The 18,994-nt window shown below is 61.1% G+C and overlaps 1 protein-coding gene across 7 annotated transcripts in view; it reads left to right on the forward strand.

Moving 5' to 3' along the window:
* Positions 1-25: 25 nt before the first annotated feature.
* Positions 26-18,994, forward strand: part of MED15 (mediator complex subunit 15) — a 48,549-nt gene continuing 29,580 nt past the window's right edge. For 4 of the 7 annotated variants that reach the window (XM_057745414.1, XM_057745418.1, XM_057745419.1 and 1 more), the window contains exons 1-2: positions 26-203; positions 17,099-17,186. In XM_057745414.1, the coding sequence (XP_057601397.1) occupies positions 136-203; positions 17,099-17,186 (156 nt within the window). In that variant the 5' untranslated portion in view covers positions 26-135. Of the gene's footprint in view, positions 204-7,601; positions 8,497-17,098; positions 17,187-18,994 lie in introns of all 7 variants that reach the window. The other 3 variants (XM_057745416.1, XM_057745415.1, XM_057745420.1) reach the window with 3 other exon arrangements.

Here is an 18,994-nt window from a genome sequence, read left to right on the forward strand (position 1 = left end):
CGCTGCGCTTCCGGCGCGGCCGGGACGCCGCCGACGGCTTCCGGGTTTGGGCCTGGCGCTGCGGTCGAGGCGGCGGCGGCGGCGGCGGCGGCGGCGGCCGAGCGGCGCGCGGGCGGCGGGAGCGGGGCCACCGGCATGGACGTCTCGGGGCAGGAGACCGACTGGCGGAGCGCCGCCTTCCGGCAGAAGCTGGTCAGCCAAATGTGAGTCGGGGCGGGGCGGGCCGGGGCGGGGCGGCGGCGCGACCCCCGGCCCTCCCGACGGCCCTCCTCGCGGCGGGGCCCCGGGCGCGGCCCTCCCCACTGTTCCCTCCGCTGTCGGCGCCGCGGCCGCGGGGGAGCGCTTCCCGGCCGAACGCGGGCCGCGGGCGAGCCCCGGCCCCTGAGTCATCGGCCCGAGCTCTCTGGTCCGCCGCCTGCGCGCTGGGGGCGCCGCCTCTGCCCGCCCTGCGCCCCGCCGCGCACGGAGCAGGCCCCTCGGAGAAGCGGCTCGGGGCGGGGGCGGCGGGAACCCGCGCGTGACCCCCGCCCCGCGGGGCGCCTCGTCGGAGGCTGGAGGGAGGAGGCTGGCGGCGAGCGGCCCTCGGCCGCGAGTGGGAGAGAAGAGCTGGGCTCGGAGCCTGTCCCCCGCTCCCCGCCGCGGAGCCCCCGCTCCTCCGCCCCGGCTGCTGGCCGGTGGGCAGTCCCCTCCTGGGCCTGCCGGACCGGCGGGCCGTGCGGGCGGGGGTCAGCGCCTGCCGCCGCCGAGGCGCGGTCACGGGGCAGGCTTTCCCCCGCCGGGGCTGACGGTTTGCTTGAGCCGGCCCGCAGCGGCCCTGGGCGGCAGGCGACCAGCGAACGGAGTCGCTGAGAGACAAGTAGGGGTGCGGAGGCCCGTCCCTGCGGGCTGAGGGGCGGGGAGCGTGAGCGCCCGCCGCGTGGAGGGCCTCGTGCCGGGCTGAGCGTCCTGGGGTCTGGGGACGTGGTCGTGCAGGGAGGGGCGAGGGGGGCGGACCCGTTCGCACGGGGAGTGCTGCGCTGGGGAGGTGAGCTTCTGTTTGGCACGGAGCCTGCTTGGGGGTGGTGAGATGTCGGAGTTGGGAAGGTCCCCGAGTCCCTGGAGATGGATCAAGAACAGAAGAGAGAGACCAGGGAGGCCGTCATGAGAGTCTTGAGCTCTTGGGGTCAGGGGACCTGTCCTTTTTCATGCCTGGACTCCCCGTGCTAGAGTGCTGTCACGTCGCTTCATGAGGTGGTCGTGGAATGACCGAGTCAGGCAAGAGATTGGGAAGGCCTGCGCTCGGCAGCGGTGGAAACTGAAAGAGGAAGAGGATTCCAGAGAAAGGGGAGAGCGAGCGCAGCTGGTCCTTGATGACTAACTGGATGGAGGGGGTGGGGTGCAGCAGGGTGGAAGGAAGGAAGTGGGGCAGAAGGCAGGAAAGCTCTCAGTGCAGTGCAGGCAGTGGGGACTGGAGAGCTGGGCTCTGGGCCCTGCGGTGGAATCGCCTGGGGACGGTTATGCCGATACTGCAGAATCAGTGACTGTTGGAGTGACCGATGGATGAAATCTTGAGGAGTGGCCCACCTCAGGGCTCCTTTAGGAAAGGCCCCAAAGCAGAGAGTCCTCAGTGAGGAAGCCCGAATTTAAGGAGAGGAACAATGAGTTGCCACCAAAGGAGATAGCGCGGCAGGTGGGGGAGTGTCCCGGGACAGGGGGCCACTGGAGAGGGCCGACGGAGTACTTCTTGATTCAGCCTCCTTCTGCTTCTAGAGAAACTGGTTTTTTTTTTTTTTTGCTAGATTGCTGCTTGGGAATTACTTTTCTGCTGCTGCCAGTGAAATGTGTTGCTTAAAAAAACACGGGTGTATTGTCTGACAGTTTCTACAGCACAGAGGTCTAAGTGGGCTCAGCTGAGTCTTCTCAGGGTCTTACAGGACCGAAATCAGATATTGGCAGGTGCATTTCTTCCTGGAGGCTCTGGGGTAGAATTTGCTTTCACGCTCACTCAGGTTGTTGGCTAAGTTCAGTTCCGTGCAGCTGGAGGACTGAGGTGGAATCGTGACTGGCTGTTTAGTCTGTTCCTTTCCTGGGTCAGTCTGTTCCCAGGGCTGCCTTCATTCCCTCTCTCAGTTTCTGCGTGGCCCCCCAGCAAGGGTGGGCTCTCTGGCTGCAGCTAGAAAAAGTAATTCTGTACTAAAGGCTCAGCTTAGAGTGAGCCCCCTTGGATAATCCAGGCTGCTGTCTATAACCGTGATCACATCTGGAAAGGCCCTTCTGCATCTACTGTGGGCGTGTTCCCCAGGGTTTAGGGCCCAGGCACTCTGGGGAACCCTCCAGCAGTGCCAGAGTCTGTCTGCCCAACACCACGTGGGTGTTCTCAGATCTGTCTGTTTTCTCTTCAGGTTTCACTCTGAAAGCCGTGATTCCTCATTGATTTAAGGCACCGTGTGGTGCCTTGCTTTACTGTGTTCACAGCGTTGAAGGTCAGGACACCTGACGTATTCTTCATTCTGACCTCCTTCCATGTTGATGCTATTGCTTACAGTTGGCTGTCTGGGGAAATGGGTTTGGTTTTTTATTTTTTTGGCCACACCACACGGCATGCGGGAGTTTTAGTTCCTAGACCAGGGATGAAACCCGTGCCCCCTGCATTGGAAGCTGGTCGTCTTAACCACTGGACCGCCAGGCAAGTTCCTTGAGAAATGTTCTGAACCCAAGTAATTTATGGTTGAATGAGGGCAAGTGAAGAACTGGGAAGTCTGCGTGGGAGGGGAAGTGTCTGAGAGCCTGTCCTCACCTGGCTTTTGAGTCGCTCCGGAGAGGACAGGCTGGATAAGCATCTCCCGGCTCCCACTGAGGAACTGGGGCTACTTAGGAGGGCCCTCGGAGAGACTCCAGTGCAGCCTCTTCTTAGCCCAGCACTGCCTCGGCCTCCTCCTGGCCTCCCCCTGGTCCCCAGGCTCCTGCCTCCCCTCGCTTTCCGCGGCCCTGCTGACAACGGTCCGTGACTCCTCAGCATCCAAACAGAGCTGCCGGTGCCCCACCCCTGCGGCGGTGCACACCCGCGCTGCTCCAGCCTCCCTGCTCCTCCTGCTTTCTCTGTTCCCTCCCTTTAAACAGTGTATTCCCGAGTTTTAAGGTATTCCGCAGCGGGGAGATGTCCCCTCCTGTATTCACGACTCGCTCCGTTTCTCTGTTGAGATGTCTGCTTACGTACCAAGTACTCAAGATCCTCTTCTGCCCACCCTGCCGAAAGTGGGTCACCCCTGATGTTGTATCTCAGCCCCTTTGATTTTCCCATGAGACCCCGATCCTATGAAGCATGGCACCTGGCGTGTGAAACGCCTGCTGCAGAGTGCAAGAGTAGGTATTTTCCGGGGGGGGGTGCCACCCTCTCAGCGACAGTGGCCTTCTTTACCTGCGCCGGCGTCCACTGGGGCGCTGGCGGACGCCCACCTTCTCCACTTGTTGGCCAAGTGAGCTTGGAGACGGCGCCTTTCTGGGTCATCCCCTCATCCATGCGGAGGCGGGACTCTGGTCTGCGTGACGGGGGTGGGGGGAGGGAAAAGGAGGAGACCTCCACGCGCGCCCTAGCAGCTGGCTTGGGACTCGTCCCCTGACGCCCCCTCCCCGGGCCCTGGAGAAGCAGGAGCCTTGTGGAGCGAAGGTGGAGCCTCTGAGCCTGGTTGGGGGACGTAGGCACAGGAGCCTCTGGGGAGGGTGGTTGTGATGCTCTTGGCGGGTTCAGGTGGGCTCTTGGTGGAACATGCACTTTCCCTGCAGGACCACAGGAGCAGCCCCGAGCTGGTCGCTGGGGGCCTCGGGCCTGCCTCCTGGGGTTGTTGGGTTAGCGTGGAGCACACGTGCCTGGTCTCTCGGCTCCTGGAGGGCCTGTGTGAGAAGTGAGCGGCGCCGCACCTGCCACAGGGTCGGCGAGCGCTGAGTGCGCGAAAGGACCACCTTGATCATCTCTTCCTGTCTTAGTCTTGAGGCTCCTGTCCCTCTGCCACCTCAGGGCAGCCGGTCGTACCTTTAGGCGTGGAGTAAAGAAATGTCTGCCCGGCTGGCAGATCGCAGAGGGAGGAGGCCCTGGGGAAGGGCTGCCTCGGTCAGTCAGGGGCCACGGGGGGCTGAGGGAGCTTGGGGCGGAGCCGGGCGGACAGGTCAGCCGCCTCTTCTGCCAGAGCCCCCAAGGGAGGTGTGAGCTCCAGGTCGGGGACCTGGGAGGTGCGGAGATTTCAGGCTAGGCCGCAAGGAGAAAGGTGAGTGCTCTTTAGCCAGAAACAAAATAAAACAAAAAAGCAGACGAGAACAACCAACCAGACAGCAACTTCCAAGGGTCTGGCGCGCTCTTCAGGAGGACGGGGAGGTCCTGAAACATGCATGTTCCGGCTGCTGCCTGTGGCTTGTGGACCGCCCCCCCCCCCGCCCCCGGGCAGAAGCCCGTGTGCCTTGGGCGACCCTTTTCTGTGGCTTCGCCCACCCGCACCTCCCGGCAGCCTGTGCCTCCCTGGTGTGACTCTTGGCCGCTGCGCGGCCGCGGGGGGGCTGCTGAGCCCAGCGCTTCCCTCGTAGGCCCCGTTGTCGTCCGTGTGACTGGGATGCTGGCTGTGTGCCGCTCACCGCCAGAGTGTCCGGGGCCAGGGGCCCTGTGCAGTCACCGCAAGTCCCAGCCAAGCACCTGGAAAGTGACGGGCGAGACACTGACTTCAGAGTCCTGACCCTTGGCTCCACTGCCCCTAGGCCAGGCGTGACCGTGGCCTGAGGGGACAGGAGCCCTCCCTCATCCAGGGATTTTTCAACAGCAGCTGAAACGTGGGCCGTGCTGTGCGCCCGCTGCAGGAGTTGGCGTGTGGCTCACCCACCCCGAGAGTGGGTGGGCGCACTCGTTCCTCCCGGGCAGGCTGAGGCGTGGGTGCACGCCTCGGAGGAGTGCCTGCCAGACCAGAGCGGGCTGGGGAGGCAAACCGCCTTTTCACCTGAAAGAGTGGTCACACCTCTTTTGGGGAAGTGGGGAGACAGCCCTGGAGGTTAACCCAAGCCAGGTGCGCCGAGAGAGCCCTTTGGAGGAGCTGCTGCTGGTAGGCATCCTGTTGGCAGTTTTAGCAACTCCCCGAGGGTCACTGGGCCCTAGAGGGTGGCAGGCCCCTCTGCCGTGGTTGGCACAACACTGGTGGCACAGCACTGCAGTCCCCCGCTGATCTTTGCCCTCTGCAGAGGCTGCAGCCAGCCCCTGGCCCCACTAGCATCCTTTCATAGGTGACCCCACCCCCTACCAGCTGCAGCCCTGACGTCCATTCCTGAGTTGGTGGCCATGGCGGGTCCAGGACCATGGGGGGCATTCGCGGTGGGGAGGACCAGACCGCGTGATTATCTTCCTGCCGTGGTCCTGAAGGGCAAGGGGTACCTGCCCCTGAGAAGCAGTCCCCAGGGCAGTGATCTTGGTGACGCAGCCAGAGAGTCGATTGTTAAAGGAATTCTGGTGGAAGTGGGTCACAGGACGGAGCCGTGTCGTGAAAAGCCCCCGGCACCTGCGTGTTCACGCTCGGCTGCAGGTGGCCGGCTCCCGCTTCACGGACTCTGCACTCTGTCCCGTCACATTGATGCCGGAACGTTTGGGGGCGGCCCGTGGATCCAGCTCTGCGCTGGGGGTCCCTCCTCTAGGGTCTCTGCCGCCTCCACCCCCACCGTGCCGGGCGGCCCTGGATCCTCACGGGTGCCCTGCTCTTAGCCCCCCGCCCCTGTCCTTCCCGTGGCTGAGCGCTGCGGTCCCGACCCAGTCGCCCTCCCAGGACACCCGCGCCCGCCATGCCCCTCTCTACCCATGCTCTCTTACCGGTTTGCATCTGGGTTGTTTGAACACCTGTTTCCCCCGTTCTGAACCCCTCGCGGCAGGAATACCGCGAGCATTTGTGCATCAGGATTGATTCCTGCCTCTCCCAGGGTGACGGCGCTAAGCTGATGGGCGCTCACCGCAGCGTGCGTGCGGGGATGCAGGCGCACCGGCCTCTTCACAGGCCACGGGACATGGGGTACAGGCTGCGTTTTTTAAGTAGACATCTTTGGCTAGTTATCGGAGTGATTTTAATTTTCTCTAATTCTTAGTACATGTGTGTATGTGTGTAGTTTGTTCATAGTAAACATATATTCTTTTGTCATTAGAAACCTTTTGTAGGGGAGGTAGACCCTGTCTGCAGGTGAGGAGGTGGTGAGCCGTGGTCACAGGCAGCTGCGTAAGGTTGGAAGTTGCCCTGTGGTCTGCGTCAGGGTGGTGTCCTCCCTCACCCGGGCCAGGCGCCAGCCCAGCCGTCCTTTCCGCCCGCGCTAAGAAGCATTCCGCTTTCCATCTGAAAGTGCCTTTCCAGCTGACCCTCCCTCTGTGCTGGTGGGAGAGCCCCACCAGACCCTCCTGCGCCACGCCAGGCCCTCTGGCTGCAGGCACGGCCGGCTTGCCCGGCTCTCCTTCTTCCTCTTCCCTGTTGGACGACTGGCCTTGGCCTCATCCCCCCTCATGATCCCTGATGGTTCAGCCCACGCGGGTCCCCACTTCGGCGTGAGTTTGTAGAGCCCTCGTTGGGTGCATCCTGGAGTGAACGGAACAGATGAACTCTTTTGCTGTTTTTGTGGTCAACGCTCCTTTTTTGCCTTTCCAGCAGTGTTACAGGTCTGTTAGGTGCAAGCCCTGGTGGTACACCTCTGCGCCCCAGAGAGCTCCTGGCACAGGGCCTTGTCTTAGGTGAGGACGCGGGGTGATGGGAGGGAGGCTTGTGGAAAGCAGCACCGAGCCTGTTTTTTTTTTTTTTTTGATACATTTACCTGAAGACAGAGTGGAGGCCAGGCTGTTACTAGATGGTTTTGTTTAACAGATGAGAAAATGCATACCTGATCCCGGAGACGGAGGAGCATGCATTGGGAAGCCCAAGAGTCATCATCTCGAAACCACAGCCCCGGGAGGGCGGGGCACGCGCCCTTCCACTTTAATAAGGACTCTCTTGGGACGTCCCTGGTGGTCCAGTGGTTAGGACTCCTTGCTTTCACTGTCGGGGAGCTAGGATCCTGCAAGCTGCCCGTCGGCCAAAAAAGGAAAAAAAGGAGTCTCTTGCTACCCTAGGCGGGGCCTGTTATTCGTGGAATAATAGTTCCTGATTGAATGCGTTAAGTACTGAGGTGGAGTAACTTACTTGGGGCAGGGAGTCCTTGGAGGAGGCGTTTGGCCTTACGCGGAGCTTCTTTTCCCTGAGACTGTCCCAGACACACAGACCTGCGGGTGGGGACGGAGCAGAGCGCTGGGGCGTGCCCGCCCTCCCTCCCTTCCGGCTGGGCGAGGAGCCGCTGGGTGCTGTCTGGCTCCCTCCACGCCCTGGGGGGGGCGGGGAGGTTCCAGGGCCGAGGTCAGCCTTTGTGCTCAGCCACTTGGCATCCAGTCCAGGAGAGGGACGGCAAGGTGGGGAGGAGCCGAAGGCCGGCCTGGGGGCGCCTGCCCTCCGCAGACTGCGCACCCCTTGCCGCTTCCTGTGAAGCTGGGGCGGGGGGGGGGGGGGGGGGGCAGTGCTTGTTGCTTAAGAGGACGGGATGCTCACTCGCTCCCCACTGTCTCCTTTTCTCTTCCCTCTTCTTTTCAGTCCTCATCAGAGGTGCGGTGTGTGGGCTGGAGCCCCTGATGTAAAGTAGACAGAACGCCTGGCTTTGCCCTGGGGGCCACCGTGGGCCCTTCACCCCCATCGGGCTGCTGTGGGAACTCCTGCCGGGTGCTCGCGGTTGGAATTCAGGCACCAGGCCATTCGGGTCCACCCGAGGGTGGGGCCGGGCTCAGGGGCCCTCACCAGGCTCCCGTAGTGTTTCTTGAGTAAAGCCCACCCACTGCAGCGAGCGGCCAGAGGACACGCATTGCTGTGAAAATGCCTGCCAGCCACCCAGACTGCATGCCGAACAGGCCCTGTGCTTCAGCGGGTGCAGCCCCTGCCCCACTCTCCTGGCTTGCTGGCCGTGGAGACGTTTGTTCTAGAACTTCCTGTTGTTGGAATCCTGCGCTGTGCAACCCTGGGTCGCGCTCTTGGTTCAGCACCACGTGTGTGACGTCCTCAGCGACAGGTTCTTATTGACGCCGTTATTTCACGGCGTCACACCCCACCCCCACCCCCTGGACTTTGCTGTCGTGTGCTTGACGGGCGTTGGGGTGAGTTCCAGTCTCGGCGGAGTGAACCCTGCGCCGGGGCGCTTCGGGCCCTGTCTCCTGTGGGGCCGGCACTCGCTCTGGGCTCTGCCCCCAGCGCTGGTGCCTTCCGCACCCTCTGGAAAATGGTCTTCCCCGGTGGTACTCGTGGACATTCCCACCAGCCACGCGGGGGAGCTGCCCTTGTTGGACATCTTTGACAGCACCGAGGGTCGTCCAGGAAGCCGGACTCACGTTGAGACCCACCAGGTGCAGCGACAGTGGGAGTGGAGCGGCTGGCTCAGGAGGGAGAGAGCTGTCGGAAGAGAAGGAAGCTGCAGGATGGGGGTGACCGTGTGAGGGAGGCGAGTCCTGGTCCTGGGCTGGTTGGGAGGGCTGGGTGCAGGGTGGCGACGTGCCGGGTGTGTGAGGTGTCCGCCGTCCCAAGGGGAGAAGTCCAGCCGCCCGTGGGAGCAGCAGAGAGCAGACCTGGAAGAGTGGCCGCCGGGGAGCACCTCGCTGCGGGAGCACCTCGCTGCGGCCCGAGGGCACGTGGGTGGAGCCGAGGGAGCGGATGTGGGCGCGGGGCGGGAAGCCCATCTCCACCTCCCCTTTCGGTCACTGTGTTCAGGGCTGGTGGGCGCAGTACTTCATTCCCTTCAGATGACGTTGCAGACGGTTTCAGAACAGGAGGGTATCTGGCTGTTGGTGACATTTTGATCTCCAGTCCCGTTTCTTCAGGTCCGTGACTTGATGAGTATGTATTTTAAATATGCCAGTACACACAGGCGCGTGTGTTTTAAGTGGAGCTAGACTCTGAGTTCAGTTTGAAGGGTGGCTTTCTCACCGCTGAGGTTCAGACAAGGCTGGACACCTTGAGTCTTCTGGCCGATGGGACTCTCCCACGTAGTCCGGCGCCGTTGGGGTGGGGAGGGACTGGACCGACCTTTGGTTAACGGGAGCAGGTTTTCTGAGACTTGTCAGTTCCCAGTTCCCAGAGGCCCAGGCTCTGGGCGGAGGGGGACCCAGCTCAGAGCCCATGGTTGCGCCTCAGGTGATGGCCCAGAGGGCCCCACTGCAGAGCACTCTTGAGAGTGAGTCTCCTTTGGGCATCTCTGCACAGTCACCCTGTGTACTTGAGGTGACCCTTTTTATTTCCTATCTTGTTAAAGTTCCATTATGGATTTTGCTAAACATTCGCAGAAGTAGGGATAATTTGGAGAGTTAACGTCAAATGGCCCATGTTTCACCCATCGCTTTCTACCTGCTCCTGGACTCTTTTCAGTTACATGCCAGATACCGTATGATTTTCTCTACCAGGACCTGAGTGCAGGCCTCTGGAAGAGAGGGCTTTCCTCCTCCTAGATATTTTACAAAGTCATGTGCGATAAGCATTTTTTTTTCAATAAAGTGCATGTATTTAGAGTGTACAATTTGGTATCCCAATCTCCCAATTCATTCCTCCCCAACCCTCCCCGCTTTCCTCACTTGGCGTTCATATGTTTGTTCTCTACATGTGTGTTTCTATTTCTAACTTGCAAACAGGTTGATTTGTACCATTTTTCTATAGTCCACATATATGTGTTAATATACGGTATTTGTGTTTCTCTTTCTGACTCACTTCACTCTGTATGACAGTCTCTAGGTCCATCCATGTCTCTACAGATGTCCCAGTTTCGTTGCTTTTTACAGCGGAGTCATATTGGAGATAAGCATTTTAATAAGCTCTTGGGTTGGCAGAGACGGTCCTTACCATGTGGTGGTAAGTGGATGCGCTCAGGGCTGGAACTGGGGGAGCCACAGTGCTCCAAGGCCTAGAGCCCGGAGGCCAGCCCCTGGATGGGTTGAGAGGCCTCTCCAGCATCCTGGTTCTGTTGTGGTCAAACCCTCAGGGTGGAGAAAATGATGACGCTTGTGTACCTTCTGTAGCTCAAATAACGACATACCCTTCTAAGAGCAGTGGTAGCTTCTTTTTTCGCTGACCTTTTCTTTTGGTCTTTGAAACATTTTTATTTATTTTGTACAGTTGGGAACATACGGCATATACTTTTTTTATATACCAGAATATGTATGTTTTAAAATCTACGTATTGCATGATCAAAGCTTTTAGATAGAGACTTGATTATAGCTTCTTTAAAATGTCGCATCCACCGCAGTTAACTTCGGTCACTGTCCCATTCTCCCTTGCCCACCCCTGCTCTATGTTTTTCTCAGTGGCTGGCTCTGAAATTCTCCATCCAGTGCCCTTGTGTCAGGCCTCCTGGCACCACCCCTGCAGTGGCTACAATACCTGCTCCATGTCTGTTACCCTCACAGTGTCCTCCCTGACTGGCCTGGCTGCCTTCAAGTCCGCTCTTGACAGTGGTGGCTTCTTTAGGTGTGATTCTTTCATTGGTCTAGTTCATCAGGGGTTGAGAAATCTTGTGAGCAGAAATGGGAGAGCTTAACTAAGCCGATAGGAAAGTGAAGAGAAAGAGAACACGAAGGGGTGGCTGTCCGGGAGGTAGTTTGGCAAACACGCGTCCCGCTGCGGTGCGGGCGAGCAGGTCCCTGCGTAGAGGCCAGGTAGTTTGCTCTGGTTGCAGCTGGCCGCTGAGCCACGTGTGTCTCATCCTTTCCCGCCTCCGAGCAGAAGCCACCCGGGCGCTGGGGCCGGCTCCAGAGAAGCCCGCCCAGCGGCTTTGCGAGCCCGGGGCGGCCGCTGCCCTGCCGCCGCCGGCAGCCCTGTCCCGTGGGGGCGCTGTGCGATGGCCGCTCTTGGGGGTGCCGCGGGGCCCTGGGAGAAGCGCAGAGCGTTGCAGGGGGGATTGTGACGGAGAGGGTCTTGCTCTCCCCGCGGGCGGAGCGCACTGCGGCGGGGCGGCCTCCTCACAGCTGGCGCGCCGTGACTGTTTCTCTGTGGCAGAGTGGGGGGCACGTGCTTTAGGTGCATTTTGTCATTTGATTTTTATCAAGCTACTACTTGCGCATAAATGTTAAAAGTCAAGGACTAATACCACTTGCAGGAGACCATGGTGGTGCCGACTCGGCGTGCCCGCCCCTCGACTCTGGGTGCTTTCCTGGCGGCACCCGTGGTTCTCAGGCACGTGCACGGGTCCTCACGGCGGTGAGTGTGTGATTATCTGTTGACTTTCTCTGGGACACAGCTGCTGTCTCTGCCTCGTCCTCGTCTGCAGTGTTTCCGCGTCCGGTAGGTGGGTGAAGGGCGCGAATGTTCAGGCCACGCGGGTGACATCCTCAGCCGCGTGCAGTGACAGACTCTGCTGGTTGTCACTCCCTGGGGAAAATGGCCTTCTTAGCAACGTGCCTAGCGTTCTGTGTGCCTGCAGCTGAGTCTTCCCATCTTCAGCCGGGCTGGCAGTCCTTTCCCACCTCCCTTCTGGAAGCCTCGGGGGTGAGGCCCCTCTAGGGGCTTGTCTCCTGCAGGGCTCCGGTGCTGGGGTGCCTGCTCCCTGTATCCTGGTTCCACCAGCTTCCAGGAAAGGGGCTCCCGGAAGGGAGGAGGCCGTGTCAGTTTGGATGCACGTGGACTTCTAGGTCAGAGGTGCTTCCTCAAGGTTTGAGAAGCCTGTCCTGCTGCTTTCTTGTCTCCAGGGCTGGCCCGGTGTTTCTCCTCCCAGTGAGCTTTAGGGAGAGTTGCCGTGCTCCCAAGTGCTCCCAAAACTCAAGGCGGTGCTTCAGGGGAAGTTCCTTCAGTCATTTCCCGGGGAGTCCCGTTCCCTCCACGCCCTGTGTGCGTTCTCCCCCCAGGTCTTTGAAGCTGGCGCTTTGACCCTCTTCTTATTTTCTTTATCTTTTATCTCCTTTTTCCATCTCTCTGTCTTGTAGCTTTGCTGTGTGGGAGATTTCTTCAGTTTTATCTCTGACCTCTCACTGCTAACATCTAATATGCTTTTTTTAAAAAATATTTATTTATTTATTTATTTAGGCTGTGCCCGGTCTTAGTTGCGGCATGCGGGATCTAGTTCCCTGACCAGGGATCGAACCTGGGCCCTCTGCGCTGGCAGCATGGAGTCTTACCCACCGCACCCCCAGGGCAGTCCCTAATATCCTAATATGCTTGTATTTGTAAGAACCTTTTTTTTTTTTGGTAACCTGACTTTTCCAGTTTTATAAGCGTCTTGTTCTTGTTAATGGATGCGATGTGTTCTCTACTTGGATGCTAAAGATAGTTTGCTGATACTTTCTTCGTCCAGGTTTCTCGCAGGGTTTCTATCTGCCGAGCTGGGTGTCTGGGAGCCCTTGGTTGGCGGCTCGCTCTCCGGCCGGGGCCCTGTGGAGGCGACTGGAAGCTAGACGTGCAGGTTCCGTCCCGCTCTCCCACCTGGGGGTTCACATCTCATTTAACTTTAGTTCTGAAGCGACATCCCGGCAGGGGAACGTGTTTATTATGACGTAAGCTAGCTCCTCACCCATCATACGCGCTGTTCTGCGGGTGGCTTTCCTCTTTTCAGAGAGCCAGACCATACATGGAAACCTGTCGTTTTTTATTCGGATGGATCCCTTATCATCCTCCTTTCCACATAAATTACCTAATTTTTAAAAATTTGGTGCCTAAGGGCGTATAGTATTTTGGGGGAGATCCTTTCTGACTTGGAAATACGAACGCCGTAGGTGTGGCGATCTGCTCTGCTCTGGCCTGTCCTCACCGCCTGTCTGTCGGGAGGCAGGCTCCCGGGGTGCTCTGGGCGGGCCTCGTGCGTGGCGTGCGGGGGCCCAGCTGCATTCAGGGAGGGCGGGGCGGTTCTCTCCCGTGCTGGCCTCGGCTGTGCCACCCGTGCGGGGAGCGCGTCCCAGACACACAGGCCCTCAGCGCCCCTCCGCAGACGTCAGGCGGGGCTTCAGCTGTCCTAGTTCAGGGACCTTTTCCTCATCTTCCTGGTCGGTGGCTGATGAAAGTGTGGGCGGGGTCTTTTCACCTTTGTGGTGTGTACACTGGGTGACGCGCTCAGGAAAGCCTTCCCGCCCCCGACGTTGCGTGGGTAGCTGTCGTCTTCGGCTCCGTTCACGATTCGGGGTCCTAGGCTGGCTGGAGGGTCGCACACGCCAGGTGCAGGCTGCGGTCCCGGGGGCGAACAGGCTGCACACGCCGGCGGCACGTCACCAGGAAGCTTCCCCGGGGGGCGGGACGGGCACAAGCTTCCACCCGTGACGCCAGGTGGTTGGCCAGTTGGTTGACGGGCATCATGCTTCTCACACCAGGGGAGGCTCCTCTGAGCAGATGAAAGCCTTGGGTGGGTGGAGGGCGCCCCGTCCACCTGAGGCCTGAGGAGTTTGGACACCAGCACAGAGCCGAGGCGCGCGGGATCCCAGGAGCCCGGGGTCGGACGGCCCCGGGGAAGCAGCGTTGAGGGGGGTGGTGTCGGGCGAGACGGGAACGTGGGTGAGAGGGTCGGGCGAGACTGGTCTCTGACTGATTTCCTTAGCAGCCTGGTGCTTCCCGTGCCGGCGCGCCTGACGGTGTTACCCCTGGGGTCCTCCGAGCGACCCTGGGAGGTGGCGCCGTCGCCTCCCTCCCTCTGCAGGAGAGGGCGTGCAGGCACCGCGAGGCGGCGCCTCCCTCGGGGTCACTGGTGGAGGGTGGGCAGCGAGGGCAGATGGGGGCCTGAGCACACGCCAGGCTTGCGTCCAGGTGCACCTGCCCCGGGACACACAGGGGCGGGGTGTCTGCCTTTCCCCTGCAGATTCCAGTGTCGGGGACACGGACTGGACTCCAGTTGACAAATGGAGTTTCCCGCTCTGGAGACAGAGCAGCGGTGAGGAGGAGCAGGTGTGGGCATCCTTTACGGAGAGGATGTGCCGGGGACGGGGGTGCCTCCAGGACCCGGAGCTGGCCAGTGGCCAGCACGGAACTTGAGCCCCGGTCTGTGTGTTCCGTCCGAGGGCTCGGAGCCCAGGCCCTCCCTTCTCTGCTTGCTGCCAGGTCCTTCTGCCCGGCTCAGGCCTTCGCCCGGGCCCGGTCTCTGCCGCTGGGCCGTGCCTGCGCTAGGCTTGCTCTCCCTGAGCCCGCCACCTCCTGTATCGCAGGTAACTGCCACGGAGACCGCCCGCTGCACGCAGAGGTGGACGCCACGGTCTGCTCCCCAGGTGCTCGTAGGACAGACAGGAAGCCAGCGCGTCCCACAGGAGGCACCACGGGCGTGGTCACAGCGACCACAGGGTTTCCGGGAGGCAGAGAGTAGGGGTGCCCAGGTGGGCGCAGGGTCGGAGGGCCAGCAGACAGGGCTGGGGAGAGGGCCGCCCTGGGCGAGCGCACAGAGTGGGCGTGGGAGGGGAGGGGCTCCTCGCTGGACGTGCTGCCTGCCTTGCTGGTGAGGAGGGAGGCCCTTGAGGCGGGCGGGACGAGGCCTCGGACAGAGGCTTGGGGAGCTGGCGGAGGGGGGGACTGGAGACTGGAGACCGAGGCCACCGCAGGGATGGCGTGGGTGGGGTGAGACGTGGGGGAGGCTTGAACTGCGGGGAATGGAGGTCAGAATCGGGAAGCCGGGAGGAGGCCCCCTGGCACCCCGCCTGGGCGATCAGTGGGCCGAAGGGTGTTTTCTTGATGCGTCACCGCGGGTGGGGTTCTGGGCTCCGGGTGGGGGACTCACGGTCAGGTCTGGACCAGAGCCCCCTGGAGCTCTGCCTGCAGAGGGGCAGGGCCCCTCACCCCCGCCCCATCTTCCTGGGGCCGGTCCGCCCGGGCTGCGGCCGCCAGACCGCCCGTCCGTGTCTCGCGGTGCTGACCCCGGCCGCCGCGGCGCCGGGCCTGTGGCCGGGCCGGCCTGTGGGGCGACCACGAGCCCCCTTCCCGCGGGGCCGCCGTGGCGCTCCCTCTCCGGGCGTGCTGCGTTGCCCGTGTTTATCGACAGTCCTGCATTTTATTTAATTTTTTTTTTAGAAAGAACTTCAAAAAAGTTCTTACTTGTTTTGGCTGTGCCAGGTCTTATTTGCGGCATGTGGGATCTGTAGTTGTGGCTCGTGGACTCTCAGTTGTGGCATGCATGCCGGTTCTTGTTCCCTGACCGGGGCTCGAACCTGGGGCCCTGCACCGAGAGCGCGGAGTCTTACCCACGGGACCACCAGGGAGATCCCAAGAGCAAGACCGTTTTGAACAGTATGGTTTGCAGAACTGAAAACAGTGGTCAGGGCGCCTGTCGGTTCTCCTGTTGGGGCGGCGCTGCGGGCGCAGTGGGGGTGCGGCTGGTGCGCCTGGCAGAGCCTTTCCCCGGCCCCGCCGGCCAGACCCCTTCCCGTGAGCCCACCGAGTCCGCCGGGCAGAGCGGGGCGGTCACCCCGGTCCCACCGCCTGCCGCGCGCAGTCCGTTCTTGCCTACGCACAGGGGCCCGTTCCTGGCCTCCCACGCTGCCGGTGCCCTGTTGTAGGTCTCTGCTGTGGGCAAGATGCAGGGGGACGAGCCTGACCCCTTTGGAGTTTCTGCCAGCAGCTTGGAGGACCACGTGGCACCAGCCAGGGACCTGGCCGAGCCCCGGGTCTGCTGCTTGTGGCACAGGGCGCCGTGCTTCACCTGGCTCCTGACTCCACCTTCTCCCTGGGGCCCCTCCCAGCCCGCCTCCCGCCGTCACGGCCCCCTCGCATGCCCACCGCTGTCCTCTGGGTCCCCCCGTTGGTCTGCAGCTCTGTGGCCCTCAGTTCTGGGCAAGCCTCTGTGGCCAGGGTAGCCTCACACGGCTGTCGGAGGAGGGATGGGGTCACAGGGGAGGTCCCCCCCGCCGAAGATGGGTTTGCTCAGTCCCCTCTGTCGGAGGAGCTCTGGGGCTCAGAGCGCGTCGCCGCACGTGGTGTGCCTGCCCCATTGGCTCAGCCCCTGCGTGCCAGGTCCCCCGGCCTGCCAGGGTCTCGCCCTGTCCTCCTGCGTCCTTCCTCTTGCCTCTCTTTGACCCTGGTCACGTGTCCCTTCATGCGTTCGTCTGCTCTGCTCTGGACGCTTCTCCAGCAGGAACCCGTGGCTGCCTCCCGGCCCCGGTGCAGCCTCGGGGAGGTGGGGCCGCGGGGGTGGGTGGGTGGGTGTCTGCAGTGTGGTGGCTCAGCGGCCTCTTACTAGTACAGATTCACCCGCCTCTCGGCATTTAGCCTCTTTTCTGGGATGTCTTTCGGGATCACAGATGTGGTCCTGCAGCCCACGTGCACACCTTTCAGTTCCTGGGGCAGGGGGTGTGTTTGGAGCCATCGGAAGGCCTTCTGGCACCAGCTGGGCTGGGCTTGTTGGCTTCCCAGGTGTCTTTATCAGTGAGCCCAGCGCTGGGAAGGCAGGTAGGGAAGAAGGCGGGCTGTGAGCAGGGGGGCCAGGCCTGGGGACGCGGGCCTGACGTGCCCCTGCCTCTCTAATACACGTGCACCTGTCCTTGCCTTCGTGGGGGCCGGGGTGCGTGCTGCCACCCAGAGGAGCTCCGGCGTAGCCGTGTGCCGCAGAGCCTCACGTGACAAGAGCCTGGGCTTAGATTCCATGTCTTGCTGTGCGTGTGTTGGTGTGAGTGCAGTCTGTCTTCTGCCCCAGCCGGAAGTTTTTGAGGTCAGGTTCATCTCCTTGGTCCCACGGGGAGGACCTGTGCGTCCGACAGAGGGGCCTCTGCCTTGGGAGGGACTGAGAGGTGACCGGCGTGGCCCCTCTGTTCCACAGAGGAGGCGTCTGGGGCCGGGGTCCCGCTGCTCTTGACGCAGAGCTGGGTGGGGCCTCCGGTCACGCCGAGGGCAGGAGACGGCGGCCGGCTGGTCACCGTGCTGCTGACTGCTGGCTGTGGGCAGCCCCGGGCCCGGCGCCCCTGCCCGCTCGGGCTGGGTGGCTGCCTTGTTTCACGGTGCCCGCCTTTCCTGCTCCTTCCTTCCCCGCCCGCCTCTCCTTTCACTGCGGTGCTGGGAGCCCCTCCCTCCGTGCGTCCTGGGCCTCCGCCAGGCTGGCGGGCTCTGGGCCGGGGACCCGCGGGCTGGGGAGCCTGTGTCAACATCTGTCCTCGTTTGTGTTGCAGCGAGGACGCCATGAGGAAGGCTGGCGTGGCCCACAGTAAATCCAGCAAGGACATGGAGAGCCACGTGTTCCTCAAGGCCAAGACCCGGGTAAGGCCCTGGGGGTGGCGCCGGCTTGGGGGCGGGGCGGCTGCTAGCTGTTGGGGGGTGCTCTGCGGGAAGACCCTGTGTCCGTGGTCCAGGTGTGGGCGGGGCCTGGGTGGGCGGACTGACTGACTGGACACAGGGCCAGCCTCCGACCCCGGACCTTCCTGTTGGCGCCCCTACTCACGGGCAGCTCCGTGAACCCTGTCGGGCGCACGGCTCCTGTGGACAGCGCTCTTGAGTGAGGACCACTGTCTTCAGGCACAGCCCTCCTGGGGTCGGAACCCAGACAGGTGGGCCCACGGGGGCTAAATGATGCAGGTGATGCCCGTGGAGGGTGAGGCCTTGGTGAGGACCAGGCACGGGAATGTCGCAGGTGGGGTGGTTGGGCCGGGTTTCCTGTGTCAGCGCTCACGTGAACTGGGCGCTGCCACGGGCTTCACGTGACCACCTCCTGCCACCCGCGTGCTCACCGTGGGACGGAGCTGCTTGTAGAAATGAGGCAGAGCAGGCACAAAGAAGCGCGCGGCTCTTCTGGGCTCCCCAGCTCTGCAGGCGGGCCATGTCTGCTGCAGCGGCTCTGCTGGGCACCTGTGCCCGAGGGCGGTGCTGGAGTTCTAGGACCCGCCGCGTGTCGGGAATTAAAAGCAGATGCTGCCCGTGGTCAGATTCTGGTTTAGCTAAACCAACTGTCAAGATGGACAGAGTCTGTTGGGGAAACTTGAGCCTGGTCTGAGTGTTTAGATGAGGTAAACATTTTCTGAAGTGGAAAAGTAGAGGTGACTGGCCGGAGAGCGCAGCTTCTGAAACAGAAACCACGTGTGCAGCCTGGGCTTGGCGGTCAGAGCACACGCGCGTGTTTGTGAGCATCTGTAGGTGGAGGACAGGTGGGTTCGTGCTGTGCGCTTAGAAAATGGTAAGCATTTTCCTTCTGTTTTGTGACAAGTTTATTGAGCTCTAATTCGTACAGTTCACCCATTTAAAGTCTAGGAGCCAGTGGCCACAGAGCTGTGCAGCCATCACCACAGTCCATTGTCGTGCTTCTTTTTCTTTTTTTCTTAATCTTTTTTTTTTTTTTTGGCCACACCACTTGCCTTGTGGGATCTCCATTCCCCAACCAGGAACTGATCATGGGCCATAGCAGTGAAAGCACGGAGTCCTGACCACTACGCCACCAGGGAACTCCCTAGAGCATTTTTTAAAAGAAACTCTGTACCCATTAGCCACCACTCCTCATTTTCCCTCAGCCCTCAGCCCTGGGCAACCACTCACCTGCTTTCTGTTGCTATTGATTTGCCTATTATGTACTTCTCATATAAATGCAATCATAAAATGTATGTTTTTGTGACTGGCTTCTTGCAGCTAGCATATTTTCAGTGTTCACCTATGAACCATGTTGTAGCATGTACGTTATTCCTTTTGTTAAAAAAAATTTATTTATTGGCTGCATTGGGTCTTCGTTGCTGTGTGCGGGCTTTCTCTAGTTGCGGTGAGCTGGGGCTACTCTTCATTGTGGTGTGCGGGCTCCTCATCGCGGTGGCTTCTTGTGGAGCATGGGCTCTAGGCGTGTGGGCTTCAGTAGTTGCAGCACCTGGGCTTCAGTAGTTGTGGCGCATGGGCTTAGTTGCTCCGTGGCATGTGGGATCTTCCCGGCACAGGGATTGAACCTGTGTCCCCTGCATTGGCAGGCGGATTCTTTACCACTGCGCCGCCAGGGAAGTCCCTTTATTCCTTTTTATTGCCAAATAAGATTCCATTGTGTGGATGTACCACATTTTATATATTCATCGTCTGTTGTTGGACACCTGGTCTGT

This window comes from Hippopotamus amphibius, chromosome 8 (genome assembly GCF_030028045.1).
Source record: "Hippopotamus amphibius kiboko isolate mHipAmp2 chromosome 8, mHipAmp2.hap2, whole genome shotgun sequence".
Lineage (NCBI taxonomy): Eukaryota > Metazoa > Chordata > Mammalia > Artiodactyla > Hippopotamidae > Hippopotamus > Hippopotamus amphibius.